The sequence below is a fragment of the Aythya fuligula genome, chromosome 5, assembly GCF_009819795.1.
Source record: "Aythya fuligula isolate bAytFul2 chromosome 5, bAytFul2.pri, whole genome shotgun sequence".
Classification (NCBI taxonomy): Eukaryota; Metazoa; Chordata; class Aves; order Anseriformes; family Anatidae; genus Aythya; species Aythya fuligula.
Window position 1 is genome coordinate 54,627,469 of NC_045563.1, and position 23,457 is coordinate 54,650,925.

At 38.5% G+C, this 23,457-nt stretch overlaps 1 protein-coding gene across 1 annotated transcript in view; it reads left to right on the forward strand.

Moving 5' to 3' along the window:
• The window catches only part of SLC6A5 (solute carrier family 6 member 5), a 29,660-nt gene extending 8,243 nt beyond the window's left edge, over positions 1 to 21,417 (forward strand). Inside the window, exons 8-15 of the mRNA XM_032188555.1 lie at positions 929 to 1,032; positions 3,505 to 3,629; positions 9,246 to 9,358; positions 9,646 to 9,777; positions 10,660 to 10,759; positions 16,098 to 16,198; positions 18,905 to 19,072; positions 21,201 to 21,417. Of these exons, the coding sequence (XP_032044446.1) occupies positions 929 to 1,032; positions 3,505 to 3,629; positions 9,246 to 9,358; positions 9,646 to 9,777; positions 10,660 to 10,759; positions 16,098 to 16,198; positions 18,905 to 19,072; positions 21,201 to 21,356 (999 nt within the window). The 3' untranslated portion in view covers positions 21,357 to 21,417. The remainder of the gene's footprint in view (positions 1 to 928; positions 1,033 to 3,504; positions 3,630 to 9,245; positions 9,359 to 9,645; positions 9,778 to 10,659; positions 10,760 to 16,097; positions 16,199 to 18,904; positions 19,073 to 21,200) is intronic.
• The last annotated feature ends 2,040 nt before the right edge of the window (positions 21,418 to 23,457 follow it).

The window sequence follows — 23,457 nt, forward strand, 5'->3', positions numbered from 1 at the left end:
TATTACATGCAGTCAGGTGAAGTGTTGACTCCTTACTGGCTGGTGTCTTTTAAAGTAGTGTTCAAGTAGTACCTTCAAACTCGTTAGTGTGCACAGGAACACCTGAATTTTGTGCATATATGTACAGCTCCATTTCTGCACTACATACTTTGATGGAAAACCAGAACTTGTAGGAAAGCCTGTAAATAGAAATACCAGTGCTTGGAACATTTTGAAAATTTTTCATAAATAAGACCAGTTCCTTGGAAATTCTAGTCAGTTCAGAAATGTTTTATCTAAATGCATTTAAGGCTTTAAAGAACCACCAATATCAAGCAGTATGGAACAAGCAGTACTTTCTTTTTACATTATTTATTTGAAATGTTATATATTTTTAGAGAGAGACTTGGCTAAGTGTGTGTTGTCTTCAGAACGGAGGAAATAAGGCCCAGTCTGAATGGCCCTACCTTATACTATGCTATTTGACGTACATCTCACGACAGAAATTTACCCTAATTGGAATGTAATGTCACTCATAAGTAGTACATTCAACAGTGCTGAGTTTCTTGCTTTTATCAAGAAGATAATGTAACTGTTGGATAAACCATCAGTGCCCAATACAAGTTTTTCCTCTTGATTTGTATTTCCTTCGATCTTATTTAGACTGATATGTAACAAGTAACACATTGTGTTGAATGGCAAAGGTAATATCATTTTACTTTGGGTGAACAAGAAGAGTACTCCTAATCAAATGGACACTGTATTTCAGGGCAGGATTTCACTTGTAAATACTATTTTATTTACATCCATTTCTCTAAAAATTATTTCACCAGTTAACAAGATTAACTGTTTGCAAGTTAATCCCCAACAGCAACAATTAGTGTTACCAGTCTTTCTAATTCTTCTTCCTGAAGCCAATGTTATTTACTCTCCTCTCTTTCTTACTTAGGTTTGGAAGGATGCTGCCACTCAGATTTTCTTCTCCTTATCTGCAGCGTGGGGAGGTCTAATCACTCTCTCTTCTTACAACAAATTCCATAATAATTGCTACAGGTATGTAAGAGTGAAATCCACAAGTCTTACTAAAAGAGTCTTGTCCAAAAATGCCAACATTTTCCAGCTTGCAGCAGTCAGGTTTGGAATGCTCACCTCTGTCTTTTTTTCTTTTTTCTTCTTTTAAATTTTATATATATATATATATATATATATATATTTTTTTTTTTTTTTTCTCGGTCCTAATCTACTAGTCTCACGATGAGCCTTAGCCTTATTATAGTCCCTGTTGACTCTTCATGTTCAGAATTGGCAGTTTTAGCTTGAAAGCCAATTTGGGAAGCTGTCAGCAGCTGTGAGCAACATTATGAAACCACAACAGTTGGCAATGTCTGCTGAAGAACAACCAATACGTTGAATAAGCTGAAGTTGGCTGTTGTTGTACATGCATGAGTTCAACATGCGATTTCTGTATGTGATTCTCATATTTTTAATTGTTTTACACGTGTGAATGTATTTCAGGTTGTAAAATTCAAAATCAGGTTTATTTGAAATCAGTGAAATTTATTTTTGCAAGTTAAGTCATTTCACTAGTAGCATAGTACATTTTTTAAACAAGAAGTGTGCCAGATGAATATCTGCAGACAGGGAAAAAAACAACAAAAGCAAGTGACATTAGCAGAATGTTTAACTGATATTTTGCTGTCTTTAGAATAGGTCTTGTTTCCATTGAAGCAAACCTTCATTGATTCCTGTGCAAGGATGCATGTACTGATGCAGGACAGCATGTGCTGCTGGCTAGGCAGGGACTGTCCAACGGCACGCTTAAAAACTTTCCTGAATCAAGGCTTAAGAGCAGCACAGGCTCCTTGGGTTTTGAACTCCAATATCCTATCAATATCCTGTAAGTTCTAGGTATTGTATATGGAACATATACTTAGGTACCTTTAAAAAAAAAAAAAAAAAAAAAAAAAGGTGGTTCCAGATTTTAAAAAGGAAGTCCAAAAATACTTGCTACTAGTTTTCAAAACTAATTTTCAAAAGTACTTGAATATACCTTAAAATATGGATAAGTAAAAGCATTGTTTATTGTTACTCCCAGCTAATTGTCCTTTATGTCCTACTTCTGAAAATGCTTGTCATGTGCTTTGATTTTTTTGGTGATGAATGGGTACATTCAGAATATCAGGGCAAAAAATGGGACAGGTGTTATGCTATCTTGCTGCCTGAATTGAACAACGTTTTGTGGCATCTGAAAATAGTAATGACAAATTTGAATGAAATATGCGGTAACGAAATGGAAAAATAATATTATGCTTTTAACGCTGAATTTGTGATTTACTTATGTTAGAGAGGATGGGGAGACTGAAGCAGAAATAATTAGAAAAGCTTAATTACTTCTAATGTGGTTAATTTTGCAACACATCTTGAATACTGAAATGAAGCTTGACTATTTTGTCCCATTTCAATTTTTATATCCATTACATTTTAATATTGCAAATAGTATTCTAGTTTTCAGTTATATATCCAATTTAAACATCTTCAGATAATCTGCAGTTGTGGTGAATTTATATACATTCATTGCATAACATGCACCTAAAATATTTGCTTAAAACTTACCTGGGTTTTGGAAGAAGACTAACCCTTAATGATTCCAAACAGAATATATATATTTTTTTCTTATAAGCTTAAAGAATTAACCTAATCATTCCTGTTGAGGGATGCTCTGTTAGTTTCCAGTAGCTTGCCAGCTCACTGAGCTTCTTAACAGCTTTTCAGATTGTATTTCATTCTGTTCCTGACAAAGAAATAGCAGTAGGAATAAGCATTTGTAGCCAAGTTTGAAAAGCATTTAAAGCAAGCGACTTTTGTTCCTCAGCCCTAGTAGTTCAAGGGGTGTTTTTTTGGGGAAAAAAAAATAAAAATCCTAGAACGAATGCAATAATTATGGACACAGACAACGAGGGCTGGTTTTCTGTCATGTCACGTGGACTTAACCATGATAGCATGGCATTCAGATATGGATTTCTTGAGATTCCCATCCCAACAACAATCACCGAGGGCTGAACCTCTACAGATGGGCAGGTGCTGTAGGGTACAGAAAGCTTTACCCTGAATGTTGTGTGTAGAAAAATATAGGACAAAAAATATTTTACCTGAGCAACAGTGGTTAGTCCATATGTAACGTAGTGAGCAGATGGCCACCTTAGGTATAAAGCACTCCATTACAAACTGTGTTGTCATTGCTGCTGTCTTCAGAGATTCCAAGAGCAGAAATACTCTGTGTCTTCTTTAACCCGTGGCTTCCTTTATGGCATGCGAATGATGGAAACTTGAACATCTGATATCTGGTGGTGGTGTGAAGACTTCTGCTGTCTCCAACCGGCATCATGTTCACCTGATAAGTGTAAAATTTGCCTTTGTCAGTGTTCCCACAGAATATGTGCACGTATGTGAGAGACGTTTGAAACTGTCCTACCCCCTTGTGTGTATTACAAACAAGGTGATTATGTCTATGTGTTTTCTTTACAGGGACACATTGATAGTCACATGTACCAACAGTGCCACAAGTATATTTGCAGGCTTTGTCATCTTCTCAGTTATTGGCTTCATGGCAAATGAGCTCAAAGTGAATATTGAAGCTGTTGCAGACCAAGGTAGGGTACACTGCTGTTTCATTTCTCATACCTGATTCTGAAGTGCAGGCACCTGGTGGCACCTTCAGCTCTATTATTAATGATGTTGGCAGTGGAGGTTGGAATAGAGGCTTCAAAGTGCAATGGCTTAGTAAACCCCTTGTGTGCATCTTGATCCAGGAGAAGGTACAGTACTCAGTGTTACTGGGAAGTCAAGATACTACTTGGGGCCTCCTTATCACTCATTTGGTAGGAGAAAAAGCAAGATGAGACACATTTCAAATCTTTATGTAAATAAATGATTGGAGTGAGGTGTCTCCTTCACATAGTCTAAGCAATCGCTGGGTTCCTCATTTGTCTCTGCTGCTGCCTTGTTAGGTCCTGTTCAAGGTAAAAGTTATTCTTGATGGGAGAAATCTTGGATGAGACAGTGCTGGGCTTTGCAATGTGGGGATAGGAGAAGTACAGCCTGAGATGTGGATCGAGCCTCTGAACTGTGGGGAGCAAGGAGATGCCTCTACAGGGAAATTAAAAATTCCTGCAGAACTGTTACTGTACTGGAGCAGATGAGAAGGCCTTAATGAAGTGAGACGGTTAGAAATGGGGATCCGTAATGCCTTAATGGGTTCAGCTAAATGTGGGCAAGAAGAACATGACGGATGGAAGAATTGGTGCCGTCATGTATGATGTGCTATGAAGCAGCAGGAGATAGGAAGGGTAACTGTTGAGAGAAGCTTAAAGAATTGTAAAAATCTGGTGGAATTATGTAGGGGTAAATATTACCCTAGTTCAGTTCTGTTTCCTGTGAAATGTACAGTACATCGACTCTAAACCAACCCCAATCTTCTTGATGATTTCAGACTTGGTTAAAAAGATAAGTTTGTGATACTTCTGGAATAACGTACGTTTTTTCCCTTCCCCACCACAGCCATTTCTGTATACACATGAGGGTATTAAGTATCGTATTGTAGCCTTCGGCACAGATACAGCCATTTCCAAGCACTGAAGGAAAGGGTTTAAAAGATGGAAGGCTTTCCATGCTATCCCCCAGTTCCCTGCAGTAGCACAGAGTAAAAGGAGGCTTTGAACTGGAGGAAGGACGGAGAGTTCAAAAACTGAATGTCACATACAGGAGGTGACATTTATACACGAGGTGTTCTGCTGTCTTTGTTAATGTGAAGACACCCAATGTTCTTCTGACATGTTTGTTGTGTGCTTAAATTCAGTGCCCCAAGGTGCTACACCGTTGGGTTTGAAAAACTCTGAGTTAGCTAAGGGTCAGTCTTCATCTGATAGTTCTGTTAAGCTTTTCTTGGCTACATGTCATTTGAATCCAGTTTTGTGACAGGGCTGTAAGACTGGTTTTATTGCTGTATGCTGTCTTACCAGCTTTCTAGTTAGTGTATCTGCTTTTCACATCCTCACAAAATGCTAGTGCTCTTTTGTTAAAGATGCACAAAATAACTGTTTGCCAGCAGTTTTGCTCTTACAAATGATGTTCTGAGAGCTTTATTATGCACCAGAGGAAGCGTTCACCTCCCAGTTGACCAGGCAGTAGAACATGTCAGGATATCCCTTTTTGTACTTGAGAGCTTTGAAGGTTACAGGTGACCAGCTTTTCCTCTAGGCAACACAGAAGGGAACACAGTTCTGTCCCACACACTCAAAAAACAGGCTATATAATTTGTTTCTGGCTTAGCATGGTAGCATGGGTTTGCCCTCGTCTTCTTGCATTCTGACTTTACAACTGCTCTTCCCTCTAAGGGGCTCCAAAAAGACACTAGATGAGGAATCACTTCACAGGAGCAAATCCCATCAGTTCAATGGTGAGAGGAGAGGGAGGCATGACACAAGGGCAAATATATCCATCTCTGCTGTATGCATTGCTGTTGGTTAGGAACAAATCATTTCCTGAAATCTAGAAGGTTCCAAAGGAAAAAAGGGTCAGAAGGCACCTTGACACCCAAGTTCTGTGCTATGATTCAGTATAAGGGCTACATAAAAAATGAAATGGGGAAGTGGAATGAGTATATAGGGAAGTGACCTTGAATTGTTTTGGTATTTTTGGTGAGCCTTTCAAAATGATTATGACTGCAGAGCAACTTAAGCCAGCCTCTGTTGAAGAGCTGCAACAGAATTTAACTAATGAGCGTTTAAATGGAAGGAGCAAGGGTTTTTTAGGAGCACCAAGGAAATGTGACCTGAGCAAGTGCAAACCACAGAAGCAAGATCTGGGGTGACCTAGCAAATATGCAATCATTTTTCTCCATGTAATTGATGGGAAAGAAACAAAGGAAAACAAACAAAAAACAACAAGAAGAAAACAAACTAAAGGAGTATTTGGGGTGCAGAATAGGAAGAGAGGGAGAGTTAGTATTTCAAAATATTTCTTATGAATTTAGTTTTAAAAAATGGACATCTGCAATTTTGCCTGTGTTGCATGAATGTGGTTTTCATTTGTATTTATTGTTGAGTTATTTATTCCTCTAAAAGTCCACTGACAGAAGAAATAAAGGGCAGCCATTGGGAGTAATTGTTTCCTACAAAATTCAGAAGTCAGTTATTTCTGAACACCTTATTTATCAGGTGCTTTTATGCTGATTGTCAGAAGTATCCTCAGAATCTTTTATGCCTTGCAGAAGGCATTTGGAATGCACTGAAATGGAAAAAGAAAAAAAAACACAAAAAGAGCAGAAGCTCTCTGAAGTACTGACTCTTACCAGTGTGGTCCGGTAGTGTACAAAACTTCTGAGGAAAATAAGTTTCGTTTTTGGTATATTAATCTCTTCACACTTTTTTATTATGGTCTAGCTCTCAAAATTATTTAGATATGTGTCTGTCTTCACTCTTGTGATTATGCAGTCTTGATTCTTTCCTTTTAGTTTGCTAGGAAAATCCAAGTTAGAAGGCCAGATGCTTCGGGAATAATGTTTCCATTAAAATTTTTGTTTTAGACTGTGTGTCCATCATTAAAAAAAAAAAAAAAAAAAAAAAAAAAAAGCACTCAAGTCCAAACCCTGCAGCGCAGCCAGATTATTTTAAGGAGAGCTGTGCTTGGATGAAGCTGCAGTGGGAACTCTGAAGGGACTACAGAGGAGGGATAGAGAAATGTAGCTGGTAGGAGTGGTTGAGGAAACATTTGGTTCAGCTGGTCCATCTCCCTGGGGATGGCGTATTATTTAGTGCAGTAGTTTGCCAAACCTTTTCTGTTGAGTGCTTGCTGGTGGTCTTTGAGTGAGTGACTAGTCACAGGCTGGAGCTCTCTGTTCCCAGCTGTTTCAGCAGATGTTCGAGGGAATGTGGAAAAAGCTGTCACAAGCCAATCTTATTGTAGGGCTGTCAGTTGGTCTGTAAAACCCTGTTTAGGCTGTTGAAAACAGTTTAACAATGGTGATGTTGCCCTACACTCTGTGATAGGTGGAAAGAAAATTTAGTCTCATGATAGAAAATTGCACGGTAGGAAGAGTGAAAATGAGGAAAAAATGCAGACTGAGTTAGCATATTGAATTAGCAGAGTTAAGAAGCTGACTTAGCAAGAGGGGAAAATAACCTAGTCCCTCCCTATCTTTTTTTTTTTTTTTTTTTTTTTTAAAGTTGTCTTTCTTTTCACAGAAGGAGAAAATAGCAAAAACTGTGGTGACACATAATCTGCCTTCAGACATCCAAAAACTTGAATGAAATGGTTAATGGACTGGGGAAGGGATTTAGTTTTGTTTTTTTCCTCCCTAAAATATTAAACTGAAATACTGTGTATTATTTTCAGTTAGAACTTTGCTTTCAGAAAAATAAAAAAATACTGATGAAAAAAATGAGCCGCTTCAAAGAGGCAATGTGTTTTGGTTCTACTCTCACAGTTGAATTAAGAATATGCCACAATTGAAAGGCTTTAGTGATTGGAAAATCACTAAAAATTCAAGGTCATTTGCCTTTTCCATTTCAGCACATGCAAAACCTTGGGAGTTTTCCTGGCTTTAATAGACATATGTGAGGAGTTAATTCCTGCAGAAGTCCCTGAAGATGACCGGGGTGGAAGCCAGACTCCCTGCACCTGTTTACGTGTGCTTGGATGCTACCAGGCATGCGATACTTTAGAAAGTTATCAGGCACCAAGATGGAGAGATTGCAATTTCATATTCTGTAATTAAACTTTTCCTAAAAGCGTGATTAATGGGAAATCATTATTTCAAGGCTTAATTTGAACTTGTAAATGCAGGAAGCTACTGCAAACAGAGCCTTTATCTCTAATAGTCAAGAAGAAATCTTTAATCAAGAGATGAAAGAACACGTTCATGAATACAAAATTTTTCTCCCTTGCACCATCCTCTTTTGAAAAGCCATTTTTCTGGAGCACATTTTAAAGACAGAACAGCACTGAGTCATACACACTTATTTTTTACACTGTTGTTAAATTTAATATTTGTCTTTCGTTCAGAAGAAACTCCTTCAAAAGTTAACCTGTGGAGATTATTTTGTATGCTGCTAGAACTGCATTTTTTTTTTTTTTTTTTTTTTTTCCATTATGTGAAAAAGCAACAGGTCTCCCTTGAACAGAAACAGCATGGGGAGCTGCAGGAAATCAGATTCAGTAATCTGGATTAGAAATGGCCAGGACAGGGTGAGCTCGGATCCCCCCTTCTTGTGGCACAGGTCATGGAACCAGCACAACTTCTTTCTCATTTATATCTTGCCTGAAGGGAAATACCCTCCAGAGCATTTTATGCGGGCACTCCTTCAGCCAGGATAAATAGAGAAGTGTCATGTACTGCAATGCTACAATCAAATTCCTGCAATGTTTTCTCCCCAGCAAATCTAAGCATACTTCTGAAAATAATTTTTCTTGACAGCCAATAAAAATTGTAGTCTAAGATACCAACCAACAGAGAAAGCAAAACTCTCAGTTAAATCTTAAAAAAACAAAACAAAACAACAACCAAAAAAAAAAGAAAAAACAAAACAAAACAAAAAAAACAAACACAAACCGCAACTCCTTATTCTTTCTGCTGTTACCTTATCTTTTTTTTAGTAGTTATTACTACTATATTATAATACTATTGTATTTTTATATTACTACTATATTATAATACTATTATATTTTTTTGGTAATTATTACCACGTGCCAGATATTAGCTCTGTGCATGCATTATGTTCTCTCTTGCTCACTTGGCTGTGTGCTGCTGCTGAGTTAGAGAAGAGCATTTTCTTTTCCAGTACTGAGGTAGGGATGATTGCTATGGTGGTCTGAGGCCAGCTGACAGGGACAGTGGTAGGAATTAAATGGCAGAGCAGGAAAGAACAACCACAGTGCAAGATTTTGTTTGTTATTTGGATCAGGGTATTAATCTACTGGTTAAATGTGTATTCTGCGACGTGGAAATGGGAAGTGTAGAAGGGTTTTGAACCTTACAGCCAAATTAGATATTAATTGTGTGATGTTAAATCTTGTGATGGATAAATCTTACTGTAAATAACAGAGACTCAATGTGATCATTTTTACTTTTAACAAGCATAGTAATAGAGTATTATATATGGAAACATGAGTTTTCACATCTCCCTTTTTACCCATATATTTTTTTTCTGTATAGTCAATGATGTTAATGCAATAAAATATATCACAGCCTTTATTTTTATTGTTTCCAGGTCCTGGAATTGCTTTCGTGGTTTACCCGGAAGCCTTAACTAGGCTTCCACTTTCTCCGTTCTGGGCTATAATTTTCTTTTTGATGCTTCTGACACTTGGATTGGACACGATGGTAAAACTGCTTTCATTTCCTGTTCTTTTCTTGTTGCTTCTCCTATTTATTGGTTCTGAGGATCATGAGATTGCTCACAATTTTCCATGTGGTCAGTGAAGTGGTTTGCAAAGAGAGGACTGAATTAAGGCCATCAGTACCAAAAAGATGTGTGGGAAGCTTTGGCATTGGCATCTGAGCATTTTAACACCCAGGATTCTTAATCCCATCTCACTTTGCAGCATACCCAGCTGGACCATTTCATTTATGTTGCGTGCTGAAATTAATCTTTTTGTTTCGTCTTTCAGTTTGCTACTATCGAGACTATAGTGACCTCTGTTTCAGATGAATTTCCAAAATACTTACGTACGCACAAGGCACTATTCACTCTTGGGTGCTGCATTTCCTTTTTCATCATGGGATTTCCTATGATCACTCAGGTAACGATAGTGTCTTTGAGCATCACTTTCTGTCCCCAGTCCCCCTCTGGTGGCCATTCCCTTCCCTTGCAAGAAGCAGTTGCAAAATAGTAAACTGAATTGCACTGAATGAGTGAAGACACCGGCTGAGTTTGAAAGCTTTTTTTTTTTTTTTTTTTTTTTTTTTTTTTTTTTTGTGTGTGTGTGTGTGGACACTCTGGCTGAGATCTATTTAATGGATTTGGTTGCTCAAATCTTTCTGAAAATCTGAGTCTCTTAAAATTGATCCTTAGTCAAACATCTCTGAAATAGTTGTATAAATTAGGTATCCACATTTTACAAAAGTTCATACGTCGTCTAAACCTGCGCAATAATTTTGGGTGCCTTCCTTCACATGTACAGAGGGGATATTAACTGATAGTCCTGGAAAAGTGTGGAGTTAATAATGAAGTTGTCATCTATCATTGATAGTCAATGCTGTCTTTTTTTCTTCTAGCTCCTCCACCACTGTAAATACTTAGCAATTTCAAGAGGATGTGCACAGACTCTATTTTTAGTCTTTTTATCATCCATTTTTTCTGCCTTTGTCTTTCTTTGTCTCACCTCGTCACCTACCAGCCCAACTTTGCGGTTCCAAAGCCTAGGATGGATTCACTCCTTCCTTCACTTGACTGAAGAAGATTAGATGATCATTCAGCCAGAAGGAGGCAACAACACTGTGGCTTGAGCCTCTGCCCCATCAATGCCTGATGTGTACTTGGGGACAGAGTCTTGTGTCCTGCTCCTGTCCATTTTGCCTACCTTAGTGCTAGCTAGAGGATAGGGATATGGGGACATATGTAGAGAGAGGTGCCAGATATACCTCATAAGTAATATTTCTTTTTTCCTTTTTTTTTTCTTTAGGGTGGAATGTATATGTTACAGCTCGTGGACACTTATGCAGCTTCTTATTCTCTTGTCATCATAGCCATCTTTGAGCTTGTTGGAGTTTCCTATATTTATGGTAAGAATGGATAATGTTACTGGACCACCTACGTGAAAGTAGCATTTTAGCATATGGTCAAGTAGATGGTATCTTGCAAAGGTGTAATGTTTCTTTTTAGTTTTTCTTTTTTACTAAAAAAACTGAGAATCCAGAAACACGATTTTGAATGGAAGCATAATGGGACTTCATTGCTATAAGATTTCTTTAAATGCATATATTCAAAAGACCCTTTTACACAGCCTCAAGTCCTTTTTCAATCAGTAGCTTAAAGCCGATGTTTTAAGAGTATATGAACATTCTTAGCAAATACTAAACATTGACAAAACATTTAGTGACACTTAGCCAGGAGCTCTTTGACACTTTTTTTATTTTCCACGTACACGGCCAGTTTTTCCTTTAGCCCATCTCTACAGCACAAAGTCAAGACTACGCACTACACTGCTACTCAGTGATTCATTATGCACAGTGGTAACTGTAGTTATATCAATCCATGTTGACATACATGGAATTTTTAGGAGGACACTCAACTATTGGAAAGCAGTACAATTACTTTGATGCCATTGTAGCTGCATCAGCTGGTATTAGTTGGTGACTGTTCCCAAACTCACTCAGTGCTTTAAGGAAATTGATTCTCGGAAATGTGTGATCTCAGATGATTGTAGTAGGAAATAATACGGTGATGTCCTTACATAACACATTATTAATTTATGTCTGGAGTATGTTGGTGTCACTTAAGACTTGCCTTCAAAAGTGAAAGAAGTTTTGAGCCTTGGTGTTAGAGAAATCAAACATAAAGCTGTCTCTGCTGTTGCTATGGCCAGAAATGAATGTTATGTTTTCTATCAGCTAGTTTTAAACAATCCTGAGATTTTTTGTTGAAGATATTTACGTATCAGGATGATTTTAGGCCTTAGTCCTGTGCGCTAGATACTTATATCTACTGATGTTGTGGAGTCTACTCTAATATAAATGTATGAAAAATCAAGCATAACTCAAAACATGCAACATCTGCTGCTCTTGCTTGAGGAATGAATACATGAAAAGGACAGGCAACCCATCCTTTCCCATTATCTCAAATTTTATGGAAATGCAGTAGTGTATTTTATCTCTGGTGATATCCAATCCAGTCAGTGGGCTCAAATGGTTGTAAAGGTACCTCGGGTATGACCTAGGGAGAGAATGTTACAAAACAATGAAAAAGATGAAAACAGAAAGCAAAAAAAAATATATAGTTTAGACCATTCGCATTTTGGTTGATTTAATTGCTTTTTGTTTTGTTTAGGTCCCTGAAATGTAAGTATTTTAATTAGAGATGGGTTTAGAAGTGCAATCTCTGAGTGAGATGATATTGCTAACAGCTGTCAGCTTTACATTCAAACAGTCTACTCAAAGGACCTGAGTGTAATGCTTTGAGATATCTCCTGAAGTGAAGAGAGAGACTTTTGGGGATTATAGAGCAGAAAGACTGGTCTGGAAATCGCTGCTGGCAAGTTGCATTGCTTTTCTGTTCTTCAGTTTCCATGAAGATAGGCACAATTGTCCCATTCCTTCCTCCCAGTTTCCAGGAGGCTTAGCATTTACCTGTTCTGTGAAAATATCACGGGGCAGGTGTTCTCTGATGGATTAGGTTGGTTACTGTTCTGACCAGTTTCCCAGCGTGCTTAAAATTAATGCTGTTCTGTAAGGGATGGTGAGTGGGAATGCTCAGGAAGAGTTAAGGGTCTGGGATGTATTTATTTATTTTTCTCCTTCCTCCTTCTCCATTTGCTGACAGCATGCCGGAACAATGCTGTTCTAAAAGCACTTGATGTCACTCTTCTTTGGCAGCGTTGTCAATAGCGTTGTTTAGTCTATGTCAAAACGATCACTCCCTCTAAGCCATTGCCATCATGGTACAAGGTAAAAATTCCTTGCATAAAATATTGTTAAATAGCTCAAAAGCGATCTGTGGAATTGCTTTGTTCTGCATATTCTTAAATAAGTATGAAGATAAATAGGAAGGCTCTATTCCTCCTCTGAACACTGAGTGGCAGAATAACTACAAACCTGCCTTTACGGAACAACTTTTTATTAGATTTACAAACAAAATTGCTCTGGGTAGTGCTCTGTTTGTCCAACACATTCAATATTGCTTAAAATACGAATTTGAATGAAAACCTTAACATAATACAGAAGAGTTACAGTACTGCTAAGGAGGGACTGGAGTGGAGGAGTTTTTTTAATTACTTATTACTTTAAAATGATCAGATGTGGCAAAGATTTGATGAATTGCAAATCACTGTCTCTGTGCTTTGTGTACCAGCTGATTGTTAATCAACAGATGTCAGTCAAGTCTTTGATCTAAATGATTTCAAAGATTATTACCTGGAATTAACCTTTTGTCACACTAAAGAGCTTCGACTCTCAGCACGAAAAATGAAGGATTTATTTTACAGTCATTATCCACTTGACTAATGTATCATAGCTACTTCTACCATATTAAATCTATATACAGCTTGTATATTTGTGATTTGCGTGTTGCAAATACAAATGAAGCTGTCGCTCTTGTTCTATTCTTTCAAGCAGTGCTTAAAATTGGTATCATATATTTTCAAGCTCAGACAATTGCTTGTTTTACACTCCACTGACACCTTTCTCCGTACGCTTGTACTCTTCGTAGCAAGCAGGTTGGCATAATAGTGGCAGGCGCTTTTATGATGAAATAAATCTGTCTTTGGCTCTTGTTACATGTTCCGCTTGCTGAGCTGGTTGAGATTTTTAAATTAAAAAGAGGCACACTTGGTTATTTTCTTGCAATCACTTATTTTTCAGTAGAGTCAGTGCTACATTATCCAGTCAAATGCAGTTCTTTATTTCACATGCTGCTATAGATGTTTATTCTCTGATTGTTTAGATTATGATGTATGATTGGTAAAGAATAGCTTACAGCTCTGGGTATTAATTTAATCATCAGCATAATTCCCACTGCTGCATTCTGCAACGCAAAGCTAAATACAGAGATCTTTGTGCTTGAGTGAAACACCGTAGGAAACTGCTTGAAATTGAAAATGCATTACCTTAACTTTATTTGTTCTCCTTCTAGACCTGTTTTTTGACAGTCTGTTGTTGGGAAGGTTCATCATCAGAGTGAGTGGTAACGGCTGCAGTGTATATGTAGAGAGTATGTTAGTAATTCTCAATGTTTTACCCGTGGCAGAATATTGAAGTAGATGTCTGTCTTAGCTTGCATTCCACTTTTTAATGGGTTTTATATCTGCAGCACTTGGAATGCATCATCCTACCTTTGAGAGTGGAAACTGAAATACGGAATATCACATTGTTTATTTACCAAAGTCATTCAACAGGCTTGACTGATCTGAGAGGGAAACCAGATGCACTAAGGTTTAATCAGTGTTTTATTAACTGAAGCATCCTTTGGATTTTTCTGTGGAACTTCTGAACCTGCTTTCAATCATTCACTGAGAAATAGATGCCTACTGTGTAATCTCTGTATCTGTTTACATACATTTGGTTCATGAACTGCTAATATTTAAAAATACCTGAAGCTCAATATCTGCCAACATTTCCAAGAACGAACTATCTTTTCTTTTGGAGTTTCAGACAAATCTGTGCAGATCTGCACAGAACTTGCTCAAATTTTGAAGGCAGAAGGCCATCCAGTGAGGTATACCTCTGTTGCAGCAACAGCAAGAAGGGACACTGAGGGGTGGGAGGGGGAAGAAGTATCATAGTCCCTTTGGATTAATTTTCTGATCTCATACCCACTGTAGGTTGTACTTCTTCCCCCAAATGCATATCTTGCAGTACCACCTTATTGTTTAACTTTGGGATGTTTCTCATCTATTTCTTAAAATAGCACAGTTCTTAGCTTTTTTCTTGCATGATATCTGCCTGTGCTGGTTTACTCTGTGCTCACCCCTCAAGCTCAGTTCTAGGGCTGTCCTAGCACCACAAAGCCCTGTTGTTTTCTTAAAGGTGCATCGGAAGATGCTGAACATGGCGTCATTGCTACTTTTTATGTGGTGGTTCATCAATTCTTAATTCTTAGAACAGTCAGGTGGATAGTTTCGTTTCTTTTCCGTATCAACAGAAAGGCTTCAAAATTAGGTGGATCAAGCCTGGGGATTATCCCTTCTCAAGTTCAGCAGCTGCAGTGACTGACTATAAGGGCATTAAGAACATAAAGCGGTTTATTACTTCTCTTCCAAGTATTTCCTCCCTTATTGAATGACTTCTCCTGAATATTTAAGCTCCATCCCTGTCTCCACATCACACAAGTTAGATGAAAAGCTGTAGTATAATGCTGTGTAAAATCTAAATGGCAGAGACAATCACCTGCTTTATCAAATAAAATTGGGCCGGGTTTGAAATATTTGTGTGACGGGCGAGCTCAGCCTTGGGCCCCAGACTTGCCGCTTCTCATCACTGTTAGAAAAGCTGGAGCAGGCTTCCATTTCATTTTTATTACTTTTGGGGAAATCACTAATGGATATGCTAGTGAGTAGGGGCCACTGACCTAAACAGCTATGCAGAGGAAGACGGAAACGTAGGCTGTCTTTTGTTAGGTGGGCAGTGGCAGCAGCGGGGCTAGCATGCCTTCTCCAGTCACATGGCGTAAATAAGGAGCTAACTGCAGAAATGGCTGAAATAGCATTTTCCGATCTTGTGCATTTTATTAACTCCAATAACTACACAGGTACAATCAATACAATAATGGGAAGAATTAACATGTCAGTCAATCCATTTAATCAAATAATATTAAATAGAACTTTAAATATTTATTGGTGCTCTCTAATAGTTCTAAGTATTGCTTAAACATCCATTGAAAAATAACAGGACACTATCATTTCCAACGTTAAGTGATATAATCATACTCTAGTCACACAGTTGGTATAAAGAAACTCAGATATTGCCTTTGCTGACACAGGTATGCAGCTGCCAGTTTTTAATGGCCATGTATAGTGTATGTACGTCATAAATAGTTTATTTTAAAATTAATAAGGGTTTTCTTTCCAGTGAAATAGAACAACAATGCATAGAATTGCAGCTAACCAGCATGTGCTATCAGTACCTCAGTCTGAGATGTACTCAGTATGTAACACATTTAATTTCTGTGTAAAAGATTGTCATGTTTATTTTTACTTTTACTCCACAGGAAGTAAATATTTTATCCGAATGGTTCCCAATATAACAGTGTCATTTGTTACTTTGTGGTTAGATCTTTCATTGAAGTTTTCAACAAACACATCAGGATTTGTTATTGTAATTAGACGCAAGAAAAATCACAAAAGCTGTGTTGCAAATTGCAGCTGTTTGCTTTGACCCCCCTAATCGCATTTACGTTCGCTGCTTACAGGATTGCAAAGATTTTGTGAAGATATAGAAATGATGATTGGATTCCAGCCAAGTAAATTCTGGCGAGTCTGTTGGGCATTCGTGACCCCTACTATCTTAACAGTAAGCAAAGACATTGTGATGTCTTCTTCTAAGATGATGTTGTTGTTTCTTGGATGGCTGTGATGTTTCTGAATGGTAGTAATGACCTCTTGGGTACACGTACATGGATAGACATGCATTTGCACATTTTCTTGCATGTTTGTAGTGGATAAAATAGAGCTTAAGTTATGACATTTTGGTAGAGAGGGACAGTAAGTTTCCAAATGCTGTTGTTGTAGTCTTTCCCTGCCTGTACAAAGTGCTGGGATGGTGTGCCATTGCGTGCCTGCAGTTTTTGATTGTTCTGTACATGTCTGTATGTAATATTTAAGTGTGTGTATTTATTATATATAGTTATATTTACACACACACTTAAATATATGAGGAGGGAGAGACACATTGATATAATCTTCCTTTCTCTTCTCAGGTTGAATCATATAATCCTAGTTAGGGAAAAATATTTTACGGACTCTAACTGATCTAAGAGACGTGCTTTAGAAAGACTTGGGTGGCAATGCGAGTGACGTGGTCTTATTTGCGAAGACGGAGCTATTTCTGCAGAGGTCGAAATATTTACGTTCTTAATAACGACTATAAATCAGCCCCGCAGTTTCCTTGTTCTTTTCCCCCGTCCTTTTTTAGAGGGAGCTTTCCTTTCCCAAGGCGTGGGCCCGAGGCGGCCTGCAGCCGGCGGGGCCGGGCGGTGGCGCTGCGCCACTGCGGGAAGCGGCCGCGGCGCTGGCACGGCCCGCAGGGACACAGCGGGGCGGAAAGCAGCAATAACGGGTGTATCCGTGTGGGGTTAGATGTGTTATTTCCACATCGCAGTCTAGAATAATGCTTTACTTCAGATCTAGAGCTCCACTGAATCTAAAAGAAGGCACGTTGTTGATTTTACCCAAGTACGTTTTCCTCAGGTCTGGTAGTCCTCGAAGTGTCACAGCTGCGTGGTTCCCGTGTGGTGCCCTGACACAGCGTGCCCTTCACATTTCTAAATACAGATACAGGCCTTGATTGCGTGTCATGTTGTGGCACTAGAATGATTCAGCTCTCACAGAAACCTCATTTTACAGGGAGTTGTATTTTATACAGGTATTCATAGACGTAAATACGCAAGATAAGCACAAATACTAGAGCTCCTGAAAGGACTGGCATTTCAAAACAATGATGAATACAATGTCAGCTAGGTGAGGTAGAGAGGCAAAAAAGTGACAGATTTGGTAGTTTAGTCATTTTTAGTCACTGTTCAGAGAAGTTGTGCCTCAGCGTAACGTGCTGGAAAGCTCCTCTGTGTGTGTGGTTCTTCAGCAGATCTTGTTGGAAGTTTTTACTTCAGGATAGCCATCTATCCTGAAACAAGCTGCTTGGATAGGTGCTTACTTCTTTCAAGTGTCATAATTTAAGAATGACGTAATTTCTTCTGAAAACTGAAAAAGGAATACCTGTGTGAAGGGACTGGTTTCTTTTGGTTAACTCAACAAGATCCTGAGTTGTGAGGGAAAGAAACTTCCTGTGCTGAGAAGAATTTCTCCAGCAGGCCTAATGCAGGCATGGTACCTTCCCGTGCAGATTTTCTTGACCAGTTCATTGTCATCACTCAAGTGCAGTGGTGTCGTGTGTGAAAAACAGATAGACCAACCTTACCTACGTATCGGTGACTGTTCTTTTATTTTGACAACATTTAGGTATAGTTTCTGAATCCATTTTTGAAAAGTTTGAAGGTGTAGCTCAGTTTAATCGATAGTATTAGCACAGTGTAAATGGGAACATATGTTTTCTCGAGGGTCTTGTTAAAATGGAGATGGGTGCACGTTTTTTTCTCTGATTTCTTCCAATGGCTGTTTTCAAGATACTGTCTTAGAACCATTGTTAGAGTTCTGAGGGGAATTATAAGGCTTTTCTGCAAATTACTTGGTTGCTTTACTGATCAGACTTGCACGCTTAGCTACTGCCAGTAATCACAACTAGGGAATAGGAAATTATGTTGTCTCTTACGGAAAGCAAATTTGGAAAGCAAACGAGGTCCAGTCAAGCTTGCATGTTCTGTTGCTGTTCTCTCCAAGTGTAATATTTAGTGAACTTAGGATAAGAAATAATTTGAGACTGATCAGTCATAATTCAATTTTTGTGGAATGGAAATGGACAAAGCAAACCCGAGCAATACTTTTTTTTTTCTATTATGGCCTCTGTAAAGCTAATACTTGATACATTTGTATAGTCCAATATTAGACTTTCAATTACTCCCCATCTCTGGAAATAAAACTGATCATTTTATATATGCCTTCACCTAGCTATACTATTATAAATCTTCTGTGTGCAATTATTGTAAGCACAGGCATTTCCCAAAAGTTACTGAATTATGCACAAATGTAAGCAGATGTATTACTATTCATACTGTAAATGAAATGGACTAACTTAGCATAATCACATTAGGTAAAACTGCCAATAGACCATGTAATAAAGCCTGTTACTCTAGGGGCAAGATTCTAATTTCAATTCTTCTGCCATAAATGCGGTAATTTCTGTGGGGTTTTGCAGGATTTCCACAAAGCTCATTAGATTCAGTTTCAGACCTGTTTGTTACAGTTTCTGAGAGCACCCTGCCTAGGTGCGTGTACTTTTATCTATATTCCACGTAGAGCAGTTATGTGCGTGAATGCCTACCGAGTGCTGCAAAGCAGGTTTGTTTTCCTTACTCAAACATTTATTTTCCTTCCTTGTTTCCAGTTTATTCTTTGCTTCAGTTTTTACCAATGGGAACCGATGACTTACGGAGCTTACCACTACCCGGGCTGGTCCATGGTGCTTGGATGGCTGATGCTGGCCTGCTCGGTTATTTGGATCCCAGTTATGTTTGTGATAAAAATGCATCTAGCCCCGGGCAAATTTATTGAGGTAATTCTCGTGTCTTTTTGTTGCTCAAAAATATGGTCACGGGAGACTGTCTGTTTTATTTTACATTGATTTTTGTAATATTGAATGGCTAATGGTGCTAAGATTGCTTTCTGGTAAGCTGGTTATTGTGTTGCAAAAAGATGCTCGGTTGATTTAAAATGCAGACCTTCTATTCCCTATTCCTCAACAAAATGCTCCTAAATTGTTAAGTGATTGCTTTTATGAGAACTAGAAGGAGTCACAAATTTCATAAGCCCTGAAAATGGTGCCAGTGGAAGAAAGTTGTTTTCCTAGCTTAGCCAGCCTTTTTGCAAAGTCACACAGGGGGCGGGCATTACAGAAGGTTGTGCCGCTTCATGACATCCAAGAAAAAGAAAGATGAAAAGACATGCTCTACAGCTCAAATGAGTTGTTATAAACCTTAGCTGACTGAATAAACTGTTCCTCTCTGGCACCTGGGCTTGAAAAACAAAAAAACAGGTGGCATTTTATTTTTGTGTTGTGGTATGTAGCAGGTCCCTGCTGCTTCCCCCCACCACTCCAAAAGCGTGGCAGTCCCCTTCTGCTCTGTTTCTCTGTGCCCAGCACTGCAGCTGCTGCCACCACCGCCTCTCCACAAGTGTTCCCGTCCTGCTGACTCCCCAGTTCCTTGTGGGCTGTAGAAGAGCGAAGTCTTTCCCATTTCCTACGCCAGCATTTCACTCCTTTGTTGCCTTCACCTTGTCATCTGAAGAAGTTCAGTGCTTTTGTCTGTGGCCTTAGAGGCTTTCTCAGTTGTGTCCTCTCCTCACTGCATGCTGCTTGTGCTGTTCCCTTCTTGGGATAAGGAACAGCCAGCCAGCTCCCCTTTTCATAGCCATTTTTGCAGTTCGGCTCTCCTGCAAAATCCATCGGGGCTGTTATACGCCTAAAAGATGGAAAGGAGAGAAAATGTACTAAAATAGAATAATCTCTTGGTCTCTCAATATGTCACGCTACAATGCCTAAGGGAGAAGATCGTGTTTTTCCATTTCATACAGAGCAAAGGAGTTTAATATTAAGTGGCAGGACACCCTGGGGAGAGCATCCAAGTACACAGTTGGCACTAGGCAACAAGGCCACTTGTCTAAAGGGCCTTTCAGCCCTTGTGTAGAGAACATTGGAGTGTATAGGGTAGGAAAGATAACTACTCCTACTGGAAATGAGCTAATATGAAATTAGACTTGCTTGTTCACAAGTCTCTCTCAGTGAGATAAATAGCTCTCCTTCAGATCTTCCAGTTTACCTGTGTGGGATGGGAGTATGTAATGCCTCAAAAAATCGGGTGCTTTATTTACTGTCCCTCCAGTAGTGCACCCAAAGAAACACCAAAAAGTCTGATCCCTTTTGAAGGGGCTTTTGCTGCAGTTATTTCATCCGTAGCCCAGTATTTTTTGAACACGGAGTCTGCTGCATAAAATTATTATGGTTGATCTGGGAGGTAAGGGTTGCAAACTGGTAATTAAACTGAGATTAAAATAACTGATAGAGAGGTCTGATTCACTTTATTAGGTAATAAACCTATAATTGTTCCCGCTTAAGTCATCAGAAATATGTTTTCTTTCCTTTTTATCTGTAAATAGCCAATCATATTATATATACAATAAAGAAATCAGTGGAAAGATGAGAAGGTTTTGGATGTTTGCCAGATTAACGTTCTTCTCTTTCTTTCTGCTGCAAGTAGAAGTGAAATAGTTTGTCATCTCAAAATTAAAATTTTTGTTCATTCATAGCATTGTACTACTTTTTCGTCGTTTGTATACTTCTGGGAAATATGCTAAACAGAAATCCAATTATTTTAATGCAGTTACCCACTGCTTAGGCGATTGGGCTAAGTAATTGTGCACATGTCCTTCAGCAAGTGAGCTTGGCAATCTGCAGCAGTAGGTCTGAGCTCCCCTCATATGGTGCGAGGGAGAATGTATAATTAAAATCTGGGCACTTTATCCTCTATTAATCTTGCAAACTTTGCGCAAAACAAACACTGAGCAGTGGAGCATTGCAGGGTCGTTGTCAATAACCTCAAATGAGCCTCCTCTTATTTCTTCCGCACTGTAATTCTGCTTTGTAACTTCAAATGAGACTCTTCTTTCTCTCTCTAACGTTGCAGCGACTCAAGTTGGTGTGCTCTCCGCAGCCAGACTGGGGCCCGTTTTTAGCCAAGCACCGTGGTGAACGTTACATGAATATGATCGATCCACTGGGAACATCTTCCCTGGGACTTAAACTTCCAGTGAAGGATATAGAATTGGGGACCCAATGCTAATAATTATTACATTGGTGACAATAACATTGTCAGCCTTTTCAGCTATTTTTTCTTATTTATTTTCCTGCCATTTTTTCCTTTTTTTTTCTCTTCTTTTTCCACAGTGCCTGAAAGTGGCTGCTTAGGAAAGTAAGACTGATTGTTGCATGCCATAGGGAGACCTAGCCAGACCACTTCCACGTGCAGGTGATGCTCGTTCTGTTTTGGGTGAAATAGCAAAAGCATGTTGCACAGTGGGTTACGTCCCAGTATTTTTCAGGTTATATGTAAATAAACAAAAACCAACAACTTTAAAGGAAATTGTGCAAAATTTGACCCATTTCACACAAACATCCTTGTGACAGCCAAAGATGGGACTAGGATTTTGTTTTTGTTACCAATGTAATCAAAGGGAAGTTCAGCTCTCAGATAGGATGGAAGTGAGCACAGGAGGAGATCGCCTGTAGCCCTGGTGTAAGTCCAGCATGAGGCTGTTGCAATAAGTGGAGTCACTTTGTCTACACTGACAGCAGGCGTTGACTCATTGTCACACAATTCTTGTCTGAAGTATGAATTATACTAACTTTGAGGACTTGCTGTCTAAACTAGCAGACACCCTTTAAATAGCATGCCAGTAGGCAATATGTGGGATCAGAACAGAAACACAATGGTCTGTTTGCTGTTTTTGAGTAGGAAAAAAAAAAAACAAAAAACAAAAAACAACAAAGTTTAGGAAAAAAAATCACTTGAGATTGGGGTAAACTGTATTTCAACCTAGAAGTGGTTTGGAAAGCATGCCAGACAGGATTATGGGCATCAGTTGAAAGTACTGTCATACGTTTCTTTCTGTAATTTGATAGCTGTCATTTCCATTGGAAATGACTCAGTTACACCACGTGTCCAAAACCTGGCTCCGCTGGCAAACTGTATGTACTTGAAGTGCTACTGCGGTTTTACTCACTGAACTCCGATACTTTTGAACATAGCTTTCCTTGTTTCTCTGCTTTTGTTTACAGTATCTCCTCAAGAAGCCATCATATAATTTGTGCCTAACTTTGTATTCTTACAGTGATAAGTGTAGTCTGGTTACCACCTGACAACAGTTATTAGAAGTTAGATGTGCTGTTCAGCCTTGTGACTCCCCATTCATTCTCCACTCTTTACGCGACCTTTGGATGTATTCTTCTCTTTCAACCAATGGGGAAATAGCAGAATCCCAGTTGTCTATATATTATATATATAACACGTAAATTCTTCCAACTGGTATTCCCTGGAATGTACATAGTTTCATTTCTATGTTTTTCCATTTAGAACACCTTCATCACGTAGAAACAAAACAAAACAAAAAAACCCACAACAATTAACATCAACATGGATGCAGCATTAGATATACAAAATGCAAGGGCTGGAGGGAGAGGACAGTATGTTATACAGCCATGGTAATGCTGAAGAGTTATAGGACATTCTAAATCATTACATTTTAGTCATCAGACGTGGCAATATGAATGTTAGACTCAAATAGTTGTTACTTACTGGGCAGAGTAAAAATAGAGCTTTTTAGGAATACATTTATTTATCTGAATAGAAAATTAGCCCATTTTATTGTAAATGCACTAGAATGAGGGAGAAAAATATATCTTCAATAATTGGCACAACTGTAACCTTTACGATCTTGTTAGATCCTATACATACAGATACGATATTTTTTACCAGTGATCAGTGTTCACGTAGTGTGTATTAGTGATGTTTTATGTCCCTATAAGTATCTTATCGACCAGTGTAGAGATGGTGAGCTTAGAGTAGTTTTAGCCTGTTTTCCTTCCCCACACACACTTGTAGTAGCCAATAAATGTTCTTTCCTTTCAGGGAACTGTTTCTATCCCGTTCTTTTGTCTGTCTGTCTGCATATTACAGGGTCTCAGGTAAATCCTCAGTTAATGTGTGTCTGTAGATCAGTAGCTGTGTTGTTTCATCCTGTTGAAGAAAAAGCAAAAACTAAACCTTAACGTAATACTTCCACAAATGAACTTATTTTCTGTGTGTGTATATATATATGTATATTAAATATATTAATCATTTTGCTGAACTTTCTCTTTCACGGGGCAATTAGTGTTGCCAATTA